The sequence below is a fragment of the Acanthochromis polyacanthus genome, chromosome 23 (assembly GCF_021347895.1).
Source record: "Acanthochromis polyacanthus isolate Apoly-LR-REF ecotype Palm Island chromosome 23, KAUST_Apoly_ChrSc, whole genome shotgun sequence".
Lineage (NCBI taxonomy): Eukaryota > Metazoa > Chordata > Actinopteri > Pomacentridae > Acanthochromis > Acanthochromis polyacanthus.
In genome coordinates, this window is record NC_067135.1 from 4,659,885 (window position 1) to 4,680,629 (window position 20,745).

Here is a 20,745-nt window from a genome sequence, read left to right on the forward strand (position 1 = left end):
GCACACATCATAAATTCATTTAAAGACAGGTGGTCAATATATATATGAACGCATTTCAAAGCAGCAAAATTATAAATGCATTTTTCTTTCTTCATTTATTGATATGGCACTGTAAGTATGCCACTACATGATCTATTTATTGTAGCTACAGGTACATTATCACAAGTAGGTCTTAGTTTTAAAACAACTTCAACTAGTTTTCTATAAGGATAATTAATTAATTAAAATTAATTATTTAATTGAGTAAATACATGTTAATTAACTAGAAGATGAGGGTCATGTGTGTCAGGACAAGGATTCGGATTTGCTGTAGTACCTGGTTGCACCACAATGTGAAGCCTCATACTCTTAATTGGATGGAGTTACAGGTGTGTTTGCCGATCACCCGTAAGAGTCACAAAAAGCAAGCGCACCCCATAACTCTACATAAACATGGATGAACCTGTGGTTTGGCATCTCTGCAGTATCTGACTCCTCCTAACTCTCAGCTAATCAAAAATGATAAAACAGGTGAAGCATGACTGGAGCAGAGACCATGCAGATGTCTCTAGGATATGGACAATCGTGTTAAGTCAAATTTGGAGGCAGCCTCAAGTGGATATTCAAGAAACTGCAGAATCTGACACTTCTGTGTTGCCTTGATTCCTCCGTCCTATAAGTTGGTGCTAGACACATCACCATGCTGTCTAACTGCTAACTGTGGCAGTTATTCCCATTAAAGCTGTGAAAAACGGTGTTTGGTGGCTGTCTGGATTTAGCTAGCTCCCTGTGGCCCATGTTAATGCTAAACTAGGATTTTCCAACACTTACACAGATCAGGCCCCGAGCACAGCAGAGAGCTGCTATAGTTCCCGATGCTGGCATTAGCAGCACGACTCTGATTACATGCTTCTAACACCTTTCAAACTGAAGTGATTAAGTGTATCGGCGGTACTGTGCTCTGGACATAAATCCATCTTAGATGTGGAAGTAGTTGCGTGACATATTTGACTGACTGATAAAGTTTCTACAACAGTGTTTCTGGGCTGAGCAGCTGTTTCCAGCAGCTGGACTAACATCAGCTACAGTGAATAAGTCACTCCATCATGTTGATCAGGTATGAGGACTATTTTTATATCAAACTGCTGTGAAGAGATGAATACTTTTAGAGGTTACTTCCTGTAGAAGACTGTAGCTCATTTGCTGGGCTCAATATATCGGATTTTGTTGAGCACATTGCTTGATAGCAATTTGATTTTTTTTTTTTTTGCTATTTATAATTCAACAACTCTGTGCTTACTTTAACTGTTCTTTGCCAGCCTGTAGTGACTAGTCATTCTGTGGTGAACATTAACTGTCAGTGGTTAAAAAAGTTCTGTGAAAAAAAATGTTAAATGTGCGTCATTCCTTTCAACAAATAATCGGTGACAGGTAATTATCGTGGCTAGAAAATTGTTTAAATTTGCATCCCTTATCTTGGTAAATCATTTTGTTCAATATATGTATTAAACAGAAAAAGAAGGGGAAATGATTTGCAAAAGTCAAAAAGGACAGAATCACATTAAAAGTAATGCAAATCTGGATAATTGGACCATTTATGAAATGCTGCTTTGCAAAATGCAGTCTAAATGCCAGTATGTGACGGTGTTATATGACATGAGTGAGCTATTGTTCACTGTTTTATAAACGTGTTGACTGCTTTTTTTTTTTTCTTCAATTGAATGAATTCCCACTAGATTGGACTCCACAGTGACAAACAACGGCTGCCCACATTCCACAAACCTGAGTCGCTTCTTATGTGTGTGGCTCAAATTGAATTTACAGAGGTAGGACTATGCAAATGATGCCTTATTCTGAGACCCAGGGGTGCTATTTTATGATTCATGACGAGTAACTATGTTAACTGCCTTCATTGACTTTCAGATTCAGAAGTGTCTTGTTTAAAAATGAGCCAAGCAATGGCGAGATTGGAGTGTGCATTCTGGCTGAGCCACATAGGCCAGTTCCATATATAATATATATATATGTGCGTTTGAATGGAGCTCTTTATATCCTTCTACTTTTTTTGTTTTTTGCCTTAGTCACACTGCAAGCACTATTGCAGCATCATTTACCAAATGGCTATTATATACACATACCCTATGAGAGGATGGAAGCAGAAATTACTTTTCTACTGCTGTGGAATGTGGTTTATAGGAGGGCTGAGGGTTCTTCGATGGAGGCAAGTGACCCATACAGACTTGTTATTTTTCTATAAAAGCAAAGGCTGATAGCCGGAATAGTTACATAAGACTGCAGAAGTTAATATCGTTTCTATAGCGAAAGACAGGATTTACTTTGCTCTTCAGAGTTATCAGGATAAGACCTCTTTTGACGATAATGCCACTTGGCTCCTATCTTATGATATCATATTCTCCATTTCAAAGGAGCGCATACCTATCGTTGGAGATCTAATGAAAAGCTGGGTGTGTTTCTCTCTGTGTGTGTTTGAGTGTGTCTGTACCGGAGCCATCTAAATGACAGCCCTTCAGATGCCAAGAAAGATATAAGCAGATAACGGTAATAAAAACGCAAAGTGACATCTATATCAAGACCCTCCTCCACCTGTGTGTCTTTTTCCTTTTTTGAAAGGATTGCTATTGACTCTGTTTCCATGCATCTTTCCCCCCCATTCTAACCTTTATCTGTTTTCTATAAGGCACCTCTGCTTGTTCAGTGTCACCACTCCTGTGTTCCTGTATTGGAGGTGGAGGAGTCACAGGGATGTACTTGGTAGGGATTGAGGTAAAGCGGGGGGGTCTGGCAGTCAGTTGAGGACACTGTCACATGCTGACACAACAGCAAAACACTCGCCTACGGTCATATCCAAGGCATCTTCAGCCTGGTGCTGCATTACAAACAGGGAGGGGGGAAGAATAAAAAATAAACAAAGTGACCAAGCATGTCTGTGTTATGAGTAGAAAAGCGTGTGTGTGTGTGTGTGTGTGTGTGTGTGTGTGTGTGTGTGTGTGTGTGTGTGTGTGTGTGTGTGTGTGTGTGTGTGTGGTTATGACGGTGAGGGAGGGATCGATGAGAGGAGAGGAATAAGAAGCAGGGAGAGGAGCGGAGAACAGATTATGACCCCCAGCTATGATTATCTACGGCTGCCGCTCTGACCCCCCCGTGCCAATTACAGAGATAAGGCAGCCAATGCCTGTGTGTGTGTGTGTGTGTGTGTACACGAGTGTGTCTATTTTCCTTTCTCTGAAGCAAAATACGTGCATGATGCTTGCTCACAAGACATTTGTATTCACGGGTTGGCATCGGTGGCCACACACTTTTTCCTTCCCACTGTTCCTGCTCCTGTGCTGTAGCGTGACAAGATAACTGCTGCTGATGGCTTCTAGAACTGCAGACGGCCACTGCCGGAAGATATATGTGATTAAGGAGGATGTTGAGAGGACACCTGAATGATTTCAAGAAGCAAGAAATTAATCATACATTTTATCCATCCATTCCAGAACTGCAGAGATCCTGCTGGAGCTTCAAAGACAGGCAACTCTCTTGGTCCTTTTTCATACTGCCATCTGCACCTTTCCTCTTTGCTTTTCCTTTTTTATCCCCACCCTCCATCTTCTGCTTCTTATCAGTTCTCTTCATCCTCTCTTTTTTAACTCTCCCCCCTCACACTCTAGAAAAAGGTCCCAGGGTAGATGCTGATTTATGATTTGAACAACCCAGCATGCTGTGGCAGGAGGATATGGTCCCATGAGCCAGCCATCAGTCTGGTAAGGCAGTATGGGTCTCGACAGCTTCAGGCTGCAGCCGGTTCTCCTATTAGAGTGTCTATAATGAGTCCGCATCTAACCGCTCGCTGCATAGGGCTGAAAAGAGACGGACCGATCATAGACAAAGACTACGGCAGCATGGCAGCCACACCTAATTCAACTCAAAGATCCAGTACGCCACGCTTTTGGCAAAATCAGATCAGTTTCAGCAACTGTACTGTTTTATGGTCGCATTATTCTGAGAACGGTAGATGCAAAGGAAACTAGTACCCTGTATGGACAATGAAAATCTTTTAATTTTATAAATGATGGAGTAAAAAGATATGTTGTACTTCTGTACTTGAGAAATAAAGCAAAACTTTCATTTGATTTCCAGCTCTTATTGCACAACGCCTTTCTTGATCTTTTGGTGTCATTACTCCACTAAGGAACACGGTGAAGTTATGTGACGATCGGCATATGTGAATCCTTCCTTCTGTCTGTATACAGCATTTCTCAAAAACAGACTAACGATTGAGATGAAATTTTCGAAGAGAGTCAGAAATGAGACAAGGACCACCTCATTAGATTTTGGCAGCGATGCGGCTTATAGTCTGGATCCATGGATTTGTTAAGGATTTCCCATTGAGATATCGACATGGCATCTGATAGTGGCACAGCGTCACTGTAACTATGACAACAAGTGAACGCTACCTCAGCTGCTGGCGATGACATGATTGCGATCCAACAACAAATACACCACTGTGGACATATCGGAAATGATACAAACAACAACTGATTAAATTTTGGTGGTGTACCGCTACATATTTAGGTCACGTGATTTGGTATCTGTACATAATATACACATGCATAACACACGCACAAGGTCAGGGAATGAACAGTCTTGGCGGAGCACTGCGCTCCTCGAGTGCTTTTCTTGTGTGTATATTTGTTACTACAGAGGAAGTTTGTGCTGCTTTCTGTGACAGTGCTAAATGTCTGAAGCACAAAGTGCTAGCATATAACAACATTTCCAACAACTGTTAACAGCTTCATGAAAAGGTGGCAATCAGTGGCACCACAGATGCTACAAGTGAGAGATTTACTACTTCAGGAATCCTGCATAGAAAACATTTGAAGAATTCCACAACCTCAAAGATGGTGGTTGTATGACACGGGCTATGACTATCACTCCAAAAAAGAATCTGCTTTCTAACAGCTGAGCCAGAAAACATCCAGCTAACAGTTAAAGCATAACATGTGGAGAAAAGTGTTTAACTGTATTTTGGGGCAAAGTCACTCAACATTTCAGAGAGTTATCCGATTTGACTAGTGATTCTATACATGTCGTTCTTGCTGAAATTCGCAGTATTGGCTCTCTCCTTATTCATCTAGATGGGGACCTGATCTTGTTGGTCCAAAATAACTGTCACAAGATGTTACCAAGATGACTGCCGAGTAATGAGACTTGCCAATAAAGACTTTGGCAGCACTGAAACTGCTTCTTCCAGGATCGTTCAGGATCCACAGTCTTGTTTGCCAAATTTAAGTTTCCACAAGGTCTACTGGTATGTGAAAATGTTTCCCGGCAAAACCTCAAGACTACTCAGAGGATGCTCCTTATAAAGAAGCATACCTCCGTATAAGGGAATGATATCTCAATGTTTTAATATCTATGTGCTACAATTTTAGATTTTTTGACTCCATTTATGTTATTTGACTGGTCACTATGGCACTCAAAACCAAACAAAGCAACAAGTAAATAATGCAAACTAATCTTCCTCTTAGCTCAAGCTACTTAAAAACATCAACAAAACTAAGAAGATGCATTGCTCAAGAACAAAAACTAGGCCACTATGCAGATAACAGATGGATTGGGTATGTGTAAGTCACAACTTGTTACTAGTAAAGATGGCCTCAACCACTCGGCTACCAAGGTAGTGTGCATAAAATAGAGAAGTTCCACTAACACACTGCTGAGCCCCAAGAATTCATTAAGAATGAAAAAGCTTCCCACCTTCCTGTTCAACATGCTTTACAAGCTTTTCAGTGAACCTGGACCAGAGGTGGTCTTGTGTTGCATGCTGCTTCCCAGTACTTGTCCAAGATAAAAAGGCCAACATTGCCTGTGTCTTTTTCTGTCCTTTCCAAGTTAAAGATTTGAAATTGTGGTCAGACTGCGAGGAGACACTGGAACATTGGTGTGGAAAATGTGTATTAGACAAAAAGGGTAGGAAGGCAATCTCCTCATCCGGTTAGGTCTAGTGAGCAGATTGCCTCGGGAGTCTTAACTTAACAGTGAGCGGAGACAGGAGGGAGAAAGGCGGAAGTAAATAGAAAAAAGAAAAACTACAAGGCACAGTGCCATCCTTGTTAGAGCTTCTAGATTTGCTCGGCATTACCCACTGCTGCAGCTGTGGTTCATTGCCTTCCCAACTTGTACTCGGGCTACAATATTGCCCTTTAGTGTTTGGAGCTCTTTGCAAAAACAGTTCTTCCACTCATTTGTGCAATTATATGAAACAGGACATTTGAACAGCTAGCAGAGCGTTGTCTGAATGCAGGTCTTACAAATCTTCATTAACTAAGCCCTTATGATTCATTTCTAGCCATATTGTGTTCAATGCTCAGCTATGGAATATTTTTGACAGATACTGGTCTCAACTATCACATTAACACTACACACAGTGACAGATCTAAAGATAACAGTATATCCTAAGGTAAATTACTGTATTACTGTATGCACTTCAACACACTGGCACATTTCCACACAAACACTCTACCACGTTCCATTCCAGCTCTAGCTAGGAAAATGCTCTGATTACATATTCCTTTGAAGTTTACAGTATATAGGCTTCAAAGACTTCCGTTATCAGGTCATGTCTGTTTAACATTTTAAGAGGCATTTGGTTTGTTTCCATGAATACATGCAAAGAGCAAAATGTGACGAAATGTCCTAAAAATAAATTAAGTTGCAGGGAGATATTTATGCGTGCATTTTCAATCTTGAACAGATAAGTGTGCATTTTTTTTTGCTTATCTCTAGCAGTGCATTACTGTCACATAGATGACAGTTAACTACATTTTAATTTGGTAACTAGTGGAAAATGTACCATGAACTTGTCCATCGCTGAACTAGACGGTTGATTTGAACAAAAATCTATTTATTAAATAATGCACCCATCTTTGAGAGTGCACCGATCTAAGACATTATGTTAATAATACACTCTTCTTATTGGCTCATTGCATCACATTTGGCCAGGAGTTTTGGAGGATAAAATGAACATTAAATAACAGAAGCTTTCCTCTATTGAAGCATTAAATTGCTTTTAAAAACCAAACTGCAATCCAAGCATTTCCAAAATAAATTTTAGACTTTACAGTCTAACTGTGATACATGTTCCAATTTTGCAAACTGAAGAACACTGAGGGCAATTTCTAATGCCGACTGCAAATCTATCTTTGACATCTACTTGGCTCAGACAGGAGATGATGACTCATGATTTAAGTGAGTGATTGGAAACTCATTCAAATTCAATATTTGTGATTCACTGAGAAAATAAGAGAAAGCCATCTGCATGGAGACAAGTGAGAAAGGGCTAGGGAGGCAGATAAGACCCCGATTCAATACAAATTAGACTGAACAAGCCATCCATTCAAATTTAAAATGGCTATGACACCTGCTGTCTCTGAACACATGTATCTGCAGTAAAAATGGTTCCAGGGCTACATGAGCTGTGCTGCACATTGCAGTACTTGCGACTGTGCAAAACACATGGGGGAAGAGTGTGACACCTGACAACCTGGGTAGAAGCAGCTAAGACTGAGGAGGGTGACAGCTCCGGTGACAAAAAAAAAAAAAAAGTGAGAGTGGGTAAAATGGCACATTCACTTATCTGCCCACAATATACGTCAAGAGATGCATCCATCTGTGGATGCTTGTGTGCAGACATGTGCATCGGGGTTTGTGGGTGTGCACATTGACAGCATTGGACAGCAGTGTACTTACTGTATGTCCTCGTACTATTAGTCAGCCATCTGCTATTCTTATTAGACTATGATGTTGTTCACTAAAAGTCTTAAAATTGTGGCTTAAACTTACTTATTTGGAAAAGCAGTCAATTATAGGATAAGGTATAAGTCACTAGAGAAATGTACTGAGAAATTTGGTTCTTGTTAAATGACAGTAAAGACACAAAGGTTTTTCCTGCATTCCTCAACACAGACTGATTTACTTCTCTTGGTTTGCTTCTCTGGAACCCAACACTATTGACTGTGGTCCCATTTTACAGTTATCATCGACAGAAAAACCAAGAAGTTTAAAAAACCCTGAACTCATCTCAGGGTGCACATGCATATAAGCAACCAGGGACCTGAGGCTAAAGGAATGTATTCACATAAACTATCATTACTTCCATACTGTAAATCTGTGAATATATGAAGCGATAAGAAACCAGTGCTTCTATGTGGCACTATCAAGCCTAAATGTGGGCAACCAGCAATTTTAAAAGTCTGTTATATTTAGAGATGCTTTCAAGCTGAACTGTAATGTTACTTTTCATCTCGTCCACGCACACAGGCACGCAGTGTGTTTCAGTCTGTTCTTGAGTCAGTGCTTGCAGGTGGATAGGCCAAAGGGTATGACATTAGCAGACGGAGCGCTCGCACCCCACATGCTGGCCATATGTCATGCCAAATCTCATCTCATCTTGCACTAAGAGAAGGTGCTGCTGGCGGTTGAAAGGCCACCCTCCGAACAGATATCATCAGCCTGACACCCTGACCTGACTCGAGCTGAGGGCTACAGCTCTGCTCTGTATCATATCAGATGCATTAAGTTGGAGAGAGCTGGGTCACGATATACTACAATAAAACACAAGGCTGATCCTTCACTTCCTAAGCCTCACAAAGCACTCCAAAGTCCAGGGATAAAAGGAAAAACAGAAAGGTCAGGAGAGTCAACATTTGACACACTGTAGTTTAAACAGTAATAGTCAAAAATAGATTGATATTTGTGCATTCTTCTCAATATTTGCCCATATAGCTCAACATCTGTATTAAAGTGGCATTCATCACATGGTTATTCCTGCAAAGGCTTTTCCCTGCTATGGTGAAAGACAGATTTTAGCATCCAGATTTGCTTACTCAAATATGAGGCTTTAGTCACTGTAGGGCTTTAGATATGCATCTACTGGGACATGTCATCCCATTGAATTAAATGTAGTCTGTAAATCTGCATGGTTTGTTCCCTCTCTCTCACATACACAAACTGTCTTCCTCTGTGTTCCATGCACAAGCTCACATTTTGCAGGCTCTTATACAGTGTTGTGTGCAACTGAGTGGTCCTGAAGCAGGACATTATTGTGCTACTGTACAAGGGTGTTCAGTAAACCAAAAAACTACAGCGGTTAAATAAAACATTCTTTGCAAACCCACTGAAACCAAGAGTTCCAAGTCGGTGAATAAGCAGATCGATATTTGACTAAAGTGGTCTTTCCAGTACAGTGGTGATTCTACAAAGCATTCGGAATCTTTAAAAACACCGCCTGTTATTCTCGGACTGCAAAACATTTCGCCTACTAAAATATGCAAATCTGACATGACCTCAGCCATCATTTAAGATAATTTACAATAATGAAGTCAGCCAACAGAGGCTAACAGAGAAATGGTGTAGAGTCCTGTGGTGGTACAAAAATAGAGACGAAAACAGCTTCATTCTCCAACTCCTCCCTACTGCAGGGAAATCACACAATATTCCTGATGCTTGCATGACATCTAGTGGCAATATTAGGGTACTGTTATCTACTGAGCTTTTTCTCAATGTGTGCCATGCCTGTGGCGCTGGATATGATAAGAGATGTAATTTGTCATACACTGAGGCCACTTCCACACCTGGTGGAGGCTTTTGTAGGTTATGGATTGCACTCTGTAAAGTCTGACATCAACAGCATTCACGTGCATCCCACAAATGTGACACACATACATGAGAGGCAAAAGACTTGAATAAGTGAGGCTGAACATGCAAACACGTGAGACATATTCATAAAGGCACCTACTACTGACTTTAAGGATTGTTTTTTATCATTCAAACCATCACTACAGCACAGTACGACTTTATACAAACAAACCCTGATCCTCATTTAAACCTGATACCTCTCACTGGAAATTTAACATTACGAATGAATCAATACAGATACTTAAAAAAGCAAACAAAAATGCATGATCAATTGTTACCTTCACCTCGCTCTTAGACGCTAATCAAATTCAATCCCCCACCTTTCTCCTCTCACAAAGACCTCATCAAAATTGAGTAGCACACCGACAGACACGCAAACATTGTGGCAAACATGCAGTTTTCTCTGTTTTTGTCACCATGCCTGGCAGCACTTACCTGTGGGCTAGTTGTTCAATTGTCAATGGCCATGATAGAAATAACAGTTTGCTATCATTCTGTCAGCATGAGGCAGAAAAACATTAGCTTGCTCCGAAAACAAGCACACACCAGGTGGTGCCGTCTCTCAGTGGATAAGCAATTAGCTTTCTGGGGGCCAAAACTACAGTTTGTCCCACATAGAAAACAAGCAACACCTGTGTGTGCAGCCGTGTGGAGCCGAGGCTCAGCGTCGCATAATAGAAAATAGGAACATCCAGCAGAGGAGTGTCAAGTTGCCCTTTTCTGAATGCATTTTTAGAGAAGGTTGACAGGAAAATGACTAGAATGGGTAATAAGCAGGGGAAATGTAATGAAATAATTTCATAGTTGAGGGTGGAAGGCGAGTGAGGAGGGTTGTGGGATGAAAATCCTAATAATTATGCAAGGGAAACATTAATTAAATTTGTGACAGAAAGGGGGGAAATTAAAATGACAGAGCATATGGAAGGAAGAAGAATACAACTTTGATCAGGTATTTCAAAAAGAAAGGTGAGGGCAAGCTTACAAATGAGGCCGTAAGAAACACAAAAATGAGAGAAAAAGGTAAATGATGCTTAATCAAAGCTAAAAAAAACATATTGAAGAGCAGAGACATGGGCAATGAGAGAGATGTCAGTAATCATGAGGACAGGAGAGAGCAGAAATCGCCACTGCACAGAATCAGGATGAGAGACAGATACAATTTAGTCAGAAAAATGGATAGAACCACTTACTGAGGCTACAGTCTATCCTGATACAATCTGGCGGGAGAGAGAGCGAAATGGTGAGATCAAATAAAAAGAAAAGGAGATAGAAAGAGACAGAAAGAAAAAGGAAGAAGAGAGAGGATAAAAGAGAAAAAAAAGAGACATTTTTACATCCTTCAAGGTACATTCTGCAGACAACCAAGCATTGCTCTGGGGCCACCATCCGGGGACAGTCTCTGAGTCAGGATCACCCTTTTCTTCCATCAATATTACCATCCCTCGTTCCACCCAATACCCCCCAAAGCACCGCAGAAGGCAAGATTTACACAGTGATGTCTACAGAGTAGGACAGTCTGGTGTGATATGAACATACTGCTGATGGTATTTTCCTTGAGTTTATGGAGACACTATGCAAATTGGTCTATTTTTGGCATTTACATACATACATACATGCATAAAAACTTTACATGTGATTGCGGAGACAGCATCAAAATGCAAATTGTGTGCTTGGAATTATAAGGTTCTATCTGGGTCGAGTGCAGTTTTGAAATCCTCAGCATCAAAGTTTTATCATACCATCTGGCAAAACCTTTATGTACACGTCTTTTTTTTAATAATTTAAGTCTTTTTTTCCTTTCTTTTCCTTTGTAAACCATGCCAGATAAACCATGCAATAACAATTAGCTTTGTAAACTATTTAGATAGAGCCAAATAATTTCAACTGCACAAAGTGTTCTGGCAATAATTAGTTGGCCTGCAAAACAAGGATTTAAATTAAACTGTATTAAGCCATTATGCTCACACTGTGTGCAAATATCATTCTTTCCCTGCATCTGCTATTCCATCACTGCAGCAGATGCAGCATCTCACACCTTTAACTTCACCCCCTTTCCTGACAGTTTGAGACGTACTTGCCTTCTGCAGCACTTCAGGTATCAGAAACCCAACAGTGTAAATGACAAGAAAGGGTGATCTGCACATCCCAGCCACTTCATGCTTTGTACACACAAAAGGCAAGAAATAAGACTCTACTGTGTATTCTTTTCTCCAAGTGGTGCGGCAAAAATATATATTTTTAAATCCTTTAAAAAGCCATGTGTTCAGTATACTGAAAGGCTTAAAGGCTTACTACTTCAACTTGAAGATTCAGGTTAAAGCAGACATTGGTAAACACCCATTCTGTGTCAAGAAAGAAGCTAAATCTTGGTCTGCAGCATAACCTGAGCTTTGGATGAGGGCTGGCAAAAAGAGACATCCTATATGCATGCAAGTATTGAATAATTATTCCCTACAGAATCCCACATCCTTTGATTAATTCATTACTAGTCTGCTTCAGTCTTGCGCTGCAGAACTACATGTGCATGTAGCAGTGTGGTTGGGCTGTGGTCTCGAGCTGTCAACCGCTACAGAATAGTGGACACAAACAGCCAGGGACCAGCATCACTCTGTAGAGACGTGGAGATAACACAAGTGAAATACCATTAAAGTGCATTAATGAGCCACATGTGTTGGTAACTTGTTTTTTGTTTGTTTTGTAGTGAAGCAAATTCACAGCAAAAGTCTGAAGCAAGTTATTCCTGCTTTGAAAAATCCCCAGGACAAGAATTTCTCTCCTGATAATTAATGACTGCAGTGTCTGATGAAGCCAAATAAAACAATGCCAGTTGCTATTGGACAGCGTTAGCCTGGCACACTTAGCTACAGCCTACATATTGCAAATTGAACAGGTTATCATTATCTGTTACTAATAAATATCATTAGGTTTAAAACGGTCCAAATTACAGCTATTCCTAGTGATTAATTACTAGGACTTTAATCATCTTAACAAGGATTAGAGCCTTAACAGATCAGAAGGATTCCCTTCTGATTGCAGGGTGCCTTAAGTTGTTAATTAATTTTTTTTGCAAATGTGCTATGAAAATCCTTAGCAAAGCTTTGGTGTCAGATACTATGTCGAGGTGCCATTTAAGCATCACTTTTAAAAAAAAACACAAAGAACAGGACCTCATAGTTATGAATTAGCCTCAATTGTGGCAAATTGCTAGTAGGTCAAGGTGTGGCAGGAAGTAGAAAGAATGTCTGACTCTACAGCTGTGAGCCGGTCTCTCTGACTGTTTGATCCGAGGGCCGCAGACATACAGGCCATTGAAGGGATGAAAAGTTCCATCTTCTGAGTCTTGGCCAGGTGGAGTGTTTATGAGTGACAGAAAAAGTGAGAGGTTGAAGGAGAAAGAGGAGAGACAGGGAGAGAGAAAAGATAGAGGAACGGCCACCTTCGTTTATCCCACTGCCCTCCTTTCTGTCTCTAACGTGGCTCAGAATCTCACATTCCTGAGTGCACCTCTGTCATGCTCCTCCCGGTTCATTGCTGAGAGTCTGGTCCTTTAAAAGGTCAGGACAGACTTAAAATCTCCCGAGCTGGAAGGTCATAGCCATCTTCCCCAGAGCACTAACATTCATTGCAATGAAATTTTAATAAGTCAGTGGGTCTACATTCCTGCAGCCAGTTATTAGAGGGTATGAATTTGTCCTTTCTATGAAACTATCCATCATACAAACTGTCCTCTTTGTTTAATTTCACTGACCTTCTCCTAACTAACATTGCCTTTCAGAACACTTTACATCTTCCTCTTCTTTCAACACATTCATGATTGGCCTGCGATAAAGATTCCTGTCTCAAATTAGCACCGCAGCTGAGAGGAAGTGGAACCAACCAGCCCGTCAGCTATTTCCATGAAAAAAGGAGGGGGGAAAAGCAAGAACCACGAGGAAGAGCGAGACAGGAGAGGAGCAAGGCCACCTTGAAGTTTCTAGAGACAGGTTAATGGGTTAAGGCTCAGGGTCGGGCCAGGGATACTGTTAGAGATGGAGCTTTTTAACAGAATGAGGAGCTATGGGGCTTCACAGAATACAAAAAGAAGGGGATGAATGCAGAGGGAGTAGGGGGTGCAGGGATCAAAGAATATGGAAAAGAAATCACTGCAGGGTAATTCCCCACAGAGGGCAAAACTATTATGATCTGAGGATACCTTTACATTAAGAATCAGTCTTATTTTCCTCCAGCAAGCAGTTTGTGGAGCAGAAGCTTCTGTATTTGTACACCAGTTCCCTCAAATGAATAGCATTCCTGCGTTATTGACAATCCTCATTGAAACCAATAAGAGAATTACGGCCAAAAGCTGCCATGGTGCCAAATGGATCCATTAAATAAAACTAATTTGTTGTAGCTGAAGGACAAATTTAGAAACTTTTTCTCCACCCAACTATCTGACAAGGGAAGAAAAATCATGATGTGAAACTGAAAATGTCAAACCGTTATCCTAAGTTCAAAGGCATACAATGCTAAAAATACAGAGTGACGATGAGAGACAGGGGAAGGGGCCAGGGAAAGGTTAGCAGGGACATCCACGATAAATCACAGCGGCCTACCGAGGTTGACGGTGAGCTTGACGCGGCCTCCGTCCAGCTCGAGTCGCAGGGTGTCCGCTGACTCCTTGGACGTGGTGGCCATGAGCAGACCGTACGCCCGCTGAGACATGAAACGCAGCGCCACGTCCTCGGCCTCTGTGTGCATGGTGACCGGCATGATGATTTTCAGGTACATGCTTCCGTCGTAACTCAGCACTGTTGCCTCTGTTGGGGGTAAAGGAGTGGATAAAGTGGGCGACACATAACACAGGGAAAGAAACATGTTTAGTGATGGAGAATGACGAAGCCAAAACATTTCTTCCCGTCAAAACAATTATACAGTCATAAAAGATGTCAAAATGTTCGACATGTTAATAACATATTGTCACTATTTCTGTGCAGTTTTAATTTACATTTTTGATCAAATTGCCATGTCCCAAATTATTCAATGTTAAGTGATCACCTTTATTTGCCACAACAGCAATCAAACTTAATCTCATAATTGTTAAGAAGCTTTGTTGAGGTCATTCTGGTCTTCAATTAATTCCACAGGTTCTGGACAAGCTACTCATAATCCGGCTGCTTCAATCAAAAATGTTGAGTGACACACAGTTTTCTATTCATCACTTCTTGATCATTTTGGCTATAGGTTTCAAAATATTGTCTTTTCTAAAGGTCTAGTTTGTCTGCAGACTGTCTGATATTTCTCTTTAGAATCTTAATGTAGTCCTCTTTTCTCATGATGCCGTTTACTTTGACAAGGTTACCGAGCTTATCAACTAAAAAGCATTGCCAAAGCACTACACGTCTACCACCATGCTTGACCGAGGGTTAAATGCTTTCACCAAACAAAAGCCACGTCTCTGTCTCTCATATGTCATCCCACCACAAAATTGATGACCAAAAGCGCTCTTCTTTGTCCAGGTGAGCTTTTGTATGCCTGTCTGTGTTAGAGAGTCACACTTGGCTGGTTTCTATGGAGACGATCCTTGTTTCATGTCTGCCTGAAAATATTGGGTCCGGGATTGCTCAGGTTTATCAGGATGGTCTTGGTGGTGATCCTTGAGTCTTCTTTGCCACTCATGTGAGAAATGTTTCTAGTGCAGGGGTCCCTTCTAGCTTCCTACCACACACTCTGATTTTTCACTGTGTGTAGCTCCTGTGAATGTGAATGTCCGTCTCCATGGCTTGCAAATCATCGACTACAGACTTAACTACATTTTCTCAAGCAGTGACAACAATATGAAGTTATATTTGTTGTTTTACACAAGCAGTAGTTAAAAATTAAACATTAGCATCTCTAAAATCCTTTCATGTTGTCTTTGGTTACTTTTTATATTATTTTCATCCAGAAAAAAAAAAACATATGGATCACATTAAAAAAAAAATCCTCATGAATCAAATGTTGGCACCGGCATGAATAATGTTAGTTTAAATGATATGGAGGCTGAGTGGATATGACAGGCTTGCATCACCAGCCAAGTGAAAATAGCTGTCAAATTCAATGTAAGAAAATGACATAAAACAGATCTATCTTTGGAAAATCTTCTCATCCGATATATTCATGTCCCAGTCTCTCCAAACACTACAGATGAAATGAAAGCTAAATTTAGACTATATTATTTAACTGAGTCGCCTTTTTTGGCTGCAGGCCTGGATGCTTGTCTTTGTGTTTTGTTTTGCAGATCCAGTACATGTGGACAGGCTGTTTATCATTGGGAATACCTGGGCCCAGTCTTCCGAGTGTAAAAGTGCACCCACTGGTTACGCAATGGAAAGTCTGCTCATTCTCCTTGGTTTATCCTTTTATCATACAACACTTACACACTCACATGAACACGACTAACCTACTGATTGTCACACTTCATAGCATTTTTGTTGCGTTTGGGTTAGTTTCAAATTCATTAAAGATGTCTTTGCTTTATACTGCAGCCATGTAAACTATATACATATTTTTCTATCTTTGCCTTTCTATTATTTCAAATGCAACCAAAACAAATATAAATCCCCCTGTTTGTCAAAGGGTGTATTTGAATGTCACAGCTGCAACATAAGATCAAGGGTACATTCAGTACAAACAATGCGTGTGTCATGTGTGTCTGAAAAGTTATCATACGGATCAAAAGATAAAATCAATCTTGGTGCATGTCTCAGGCATCTAAATGGGTTTGAAAGTTTGATGGCAACATGCAGATTGTATCTGCACCTCTGTTGTTGCTCATTTTTGTGAATGCACCTTCATGTTGTTTGCCATGACATTTTGGTAATAAATACAACTGTGTATTAATTATTTAGAAGTTAATGCTGGCATTTGTGAAGTGCACTCCCAGGACCTCTTGTTAAGAACAAGAAACAAAAAAACATACTCATATGGAATCCAATATACGACTGCCCTCCAGCTCAGAATGTCAAAAACAAAAGTGAAGCCGGTTTCTGAGACATTCTTATTCACACTAGGTACAGCTGTGGTTACTGTCTCTAGAATCAGTTCTGCCATAAATAGACCGCTGTGGAGGGTGACAGTTCCCCGAGGACTGCTCTTATCTTGCAGTGTGGGTCGATATGTGTCACCACAGGCTAACATGAGTCACTGTCAAAGGGTGCTTCAAGCATTTAGGTTTTGGAGTGCACAAAAACATGATGTTAAAAGATGCAGAAAAATCCTTTCTGCAGGGGAACTATCAGGTAAAAGATGTGATATTTTAAGAGTGGACATCAAACTCACACACCCTGGACAAACACACATTGCCTTCATTGGGAAACCTCCTCCTACATACATTTAAATATGACAACAGCTTACAAAGAACATTCATTATCACATAAACACTGGTTCAAAGCACTATCACTACCGTCCTCTGGGTTGTCTTCTGCTAGTCTATATCATGGATTCTCCTTGCACCCTGCTAATCTGTGAACTCAGTTCATAGACAAAGAAATCTGTGGTTGGATCTGTGGTGCCACATCCTTGCAGTAACACAAAGCTCCACTAGATGGCAGAAGAGCATCACAGAAACCACACTTGTCATACAAGCAACCACAGAGTAAACTGTGAAAATATCACCCTTCGAAATAAAGACCTTTCATCCTCTGCCTCAGCTGTCCTGATTTGAATCCATTCTCTCCTTCCCTCATTACCTTCCTTGTCCCTCAAAATTCCACACTGTCATGGCTCACTCACCGCCACAGACGTGCAAAGACAAACCGTGGACCGAGGTGCTGGCAGCTAATTGGGATGAATCAGACAGACGTGGTGCTATTTGACTCGCTCACCCCGCTTCACTGTGGCGTATGCGCCACCCGGACTTGCATGACTGGCACAGATGGCTGCAATAGGCCTGGCTGCTCTGCCACATTGCTGCCAACCTCCCAACACTTCAGCCTCAATTCCCGACTCCCAGCAGTGGGGCCGAATGCAACTGAGCCTCGAGTGGCATTTCGCGTACACACAGCTCACAGTGGAACTCTTTCTGCTACTATACCAACAGCTGTTTCATTATAAAGGAAGGTTGTTGTCAAATGTGCCAAAATGCTCGCTCTACCTTTGTTTTCAGTTCTGCTTTGAAATGTTAGTAATCTAGCAACTTTCATTGTTTCATGTTGGGACCATTTCTAATTCCTGTTGCACATTTCATTTATACTGTAGGGTTTGGTGCCTCTTGATTTTTGCCTGTCTGTAAAAGAGTTACTGTATCAGTTTGCAGCTTTTGTATGAGACAATACAATAGCATTGTTTAATTTATTTATTTTGTTTTTATTTTGTGAACTCTGTTTAACACAAATGTGTACTGAGACAAGCTAGTTATAAGCACAAGCTGTTAAGAAGTATAATAAACTTAAGAGTTGTAAAGAAACTTCAAATCTCTCAACCATATAGACACCATAGCCCTTCAGCATCCTCCTCCTTACCTATCTCACAGTTGGTACCCAGGTATCCGGTGCCGATGCAATCACAAATGTAGCGGTTCCAGCCCTCTTTGCACAGGCCTGCATTGCCACAGGGGGCGCTGCTGCACCGCTTCTGGAGCTCACGGGTGCAGAAACTGCTGACACCCAGAGCGCTCTGGATCTCAGCCAGACGACGGACATCACGGCTCTTGCCATCAATGAAGAGGTCGCGGACGCATCCTACATAGCCGTAGTTGAGGAGTGCTGTCCAAACTTCTGGCGGCAGGATGAGGTCCGACTTAGACTCAGGAAGCCCGCCCAGGTACATGTCACTGTCCAGATCCAGGATTTCGCTGCCCTCTGGGGAACTGAAGGGCATGCTACGGCTGTTGACTGAGATAGATCCTAAAAGACAGAAACACCAACATTAGCAAATGACTATATGAACCAAACAAAAATGTAACAAAATAATGGCAAAAGGATAAATAGGTCTAGACATAGCTGAGCAAACAGATATTGGGGCTTCTTGTATTTAGTGAGTGACTGAAAGTATGGTTCAATGACTCCAAAAGGACAGCACAAATAACGTGTCAAGATGTGTGTGATCTAGATAGGTGGGCAAGTGGGTGGGAGGTCAAGTGGGTGAATGAGTAGATAAGAGAATGAACGGGTGAGTGGGAGGGCCAGTGGGTGGCTAATTTAGGGACAGAAAACAGAGGTAGGAGGACATATGAGGAAGAGGGGGATAGATGACAGTCGAGTGTCTGTGCGCATGTGTTTGTGTGTGTCTAATGTGTCTATAATAGGCTAAATGGAGGAGAAGGGAAGCAGAATGCAGCAGGGAGTGGGTGAAACAAAGGGGCCCTCTCTCTTTCTGTGATTAACGACTCCATCTTAATTTTCTATTAAAAGCCAATTACAGCAGGAGCGGCAGTGAGATCACATGCATGCACACACACACCGACACTCACTCCCACCCTTCCTCATTATAAGACACCATTAGAGGGAGATAAAACGTCCAAGGTGCTTGCCCACCTTAGATCATTCATCAGACACCACACACTCAGGCATGCAGATGCTCCTGTTTGCACCAACAAGCAGGAAGATGCAACTGAAGACGTCACACGGAAATGAAAAATATATTTACATTACAATCATCACTAGTTGCATCGTATTTAGCATGTGTAACTATTTCTTCACTTATAACACACTATAATTAGCATGGAGAGGAAGACAGTCAATCTTTAAATCTGTGACACTGGGTCTCCTTAATCAAGTGAATAGTTTAAATGTGCTGCCTTTAGATGCTACAAAATGCAATTAAAATATTAAAAGATTGAGATTAAGTACATGCACATTTGATGTTTGATAAAGTATGATGTGTCTATCTGGTCTTTGCAAGCAATTGCAAAGCTATAACTGCATCTAACCCATAATTTAATCAATTGTCCCTTGTATCATTTCTGATGGATAAATCCTAATAAGTTTGCAGCCGTTGATTTGCAGTAGGATCGCAGTCATGTGAACGTCAGCAGGCAGCTGATGTAGTGTTAACTTGTTACTTAGAGTGGCGCTATGTCACTATCTCACAATGAAATCTTTAACAAATCGATGGATCCAGACTATAAGCTGCATCACTGCCAAAATCTTATCAGTTGGTCCTTGTGTCATTTCTGACCTTCCCTGAAAGTTTCATCCAAATCCATTCATCTGGTTTTGAGCAATGGTGTCAATGGACAGACAAACAGACAGACAACCGTACACCGATCATCACAGAATTCTGTCACATTTCTTGTCGGAGTAACAAGGCTAACAGAAGCAAATGGCTACAGATTTTAGATGATTAATGTGAATGGATACTGTAATAAAAAGAACATAATGTTCAGTCAAATTTTAGATCACTTTAAAGACAACCTCACCTTTCCTCCCCTCCCTCTGGAAATCCACATGGCACCATTCCCCATCATTGACCTTCTTGTTGCTGGCTTTGAGCTTTGTTTTCCCGGAGCCCATATCGATCAGTAGGTACAAATACCCATCCAGAAGCTCCATGGCGAAGTAATCAGTCTTCAGCTCCCTACCGGGCTTCTGCTCTTTAGGACCCTGAGGGCGACCGTGGCTGAACAGCAGAAGACCGCTGGGCTCTGTAGTGCGAAAGTCAAAGGAGATAGATCCTGTCTTCTTAGTGTTCCACTTGGGCAGGGAAATGTAGGACTCGGGGGTCTCAAAGGTTACAGGGTCCAGGGCTGCCACGTCCTCACATCGGAACACCAGATCGCCATTCAGGGTGATTTTGGGGTCACGCTCAATGGCTAGCCGCGACAGCTCCAGCTTGAAGTCATTGTTCTTGTACACCACCTAATGAGCAGAGAGAACAGAGATGAGTTAAAAGGTTAGAATTGCATCCAAAATAGAGGTAGTGGTGTGCAATTGTTAATTTAAATATGGCAGCCAGAGCCGGATATTTATTAAAAAAATTGACTTTCCTGGCCTAAAAACAAAATTCTGCTGCATCCTGAAAGAGCATTGTGTTAACAACACTGGCAGCCTCCAAAATCATGCTAATTGCTCCAATTAGTTACAAGTATAACCTATAGTGGCTGTTGGG

At 41.3% G+C, this 20,745-nt stretch overlaps 1 protein-coding gene across 1 annotated transcript in view; it reads right to left on the minus strand.

Annotated features, from left to right (window-relative positions):
* nrxn2b (neurexin 2b) overlaps positions 1-20,745 on the minus strand; it is a 704,661-nt gene that overhangs the window by 350,331 nt on the left and 333,585 nt on the right. Inside the window, 4 exon segments of the mRNA XM_051943965.1 lie at positions 10,872-10,898; positions 14,274-14,477; positions 18,159-18,542; positions 20,057-20,495. Of these exon segments, the coding sequence (XP_051799925.1) occupies positions 10,872-10,898; positions 14,274-14,477; positions 18,159-18,542; positions 20,057-20,495 (1,054 nt within the window).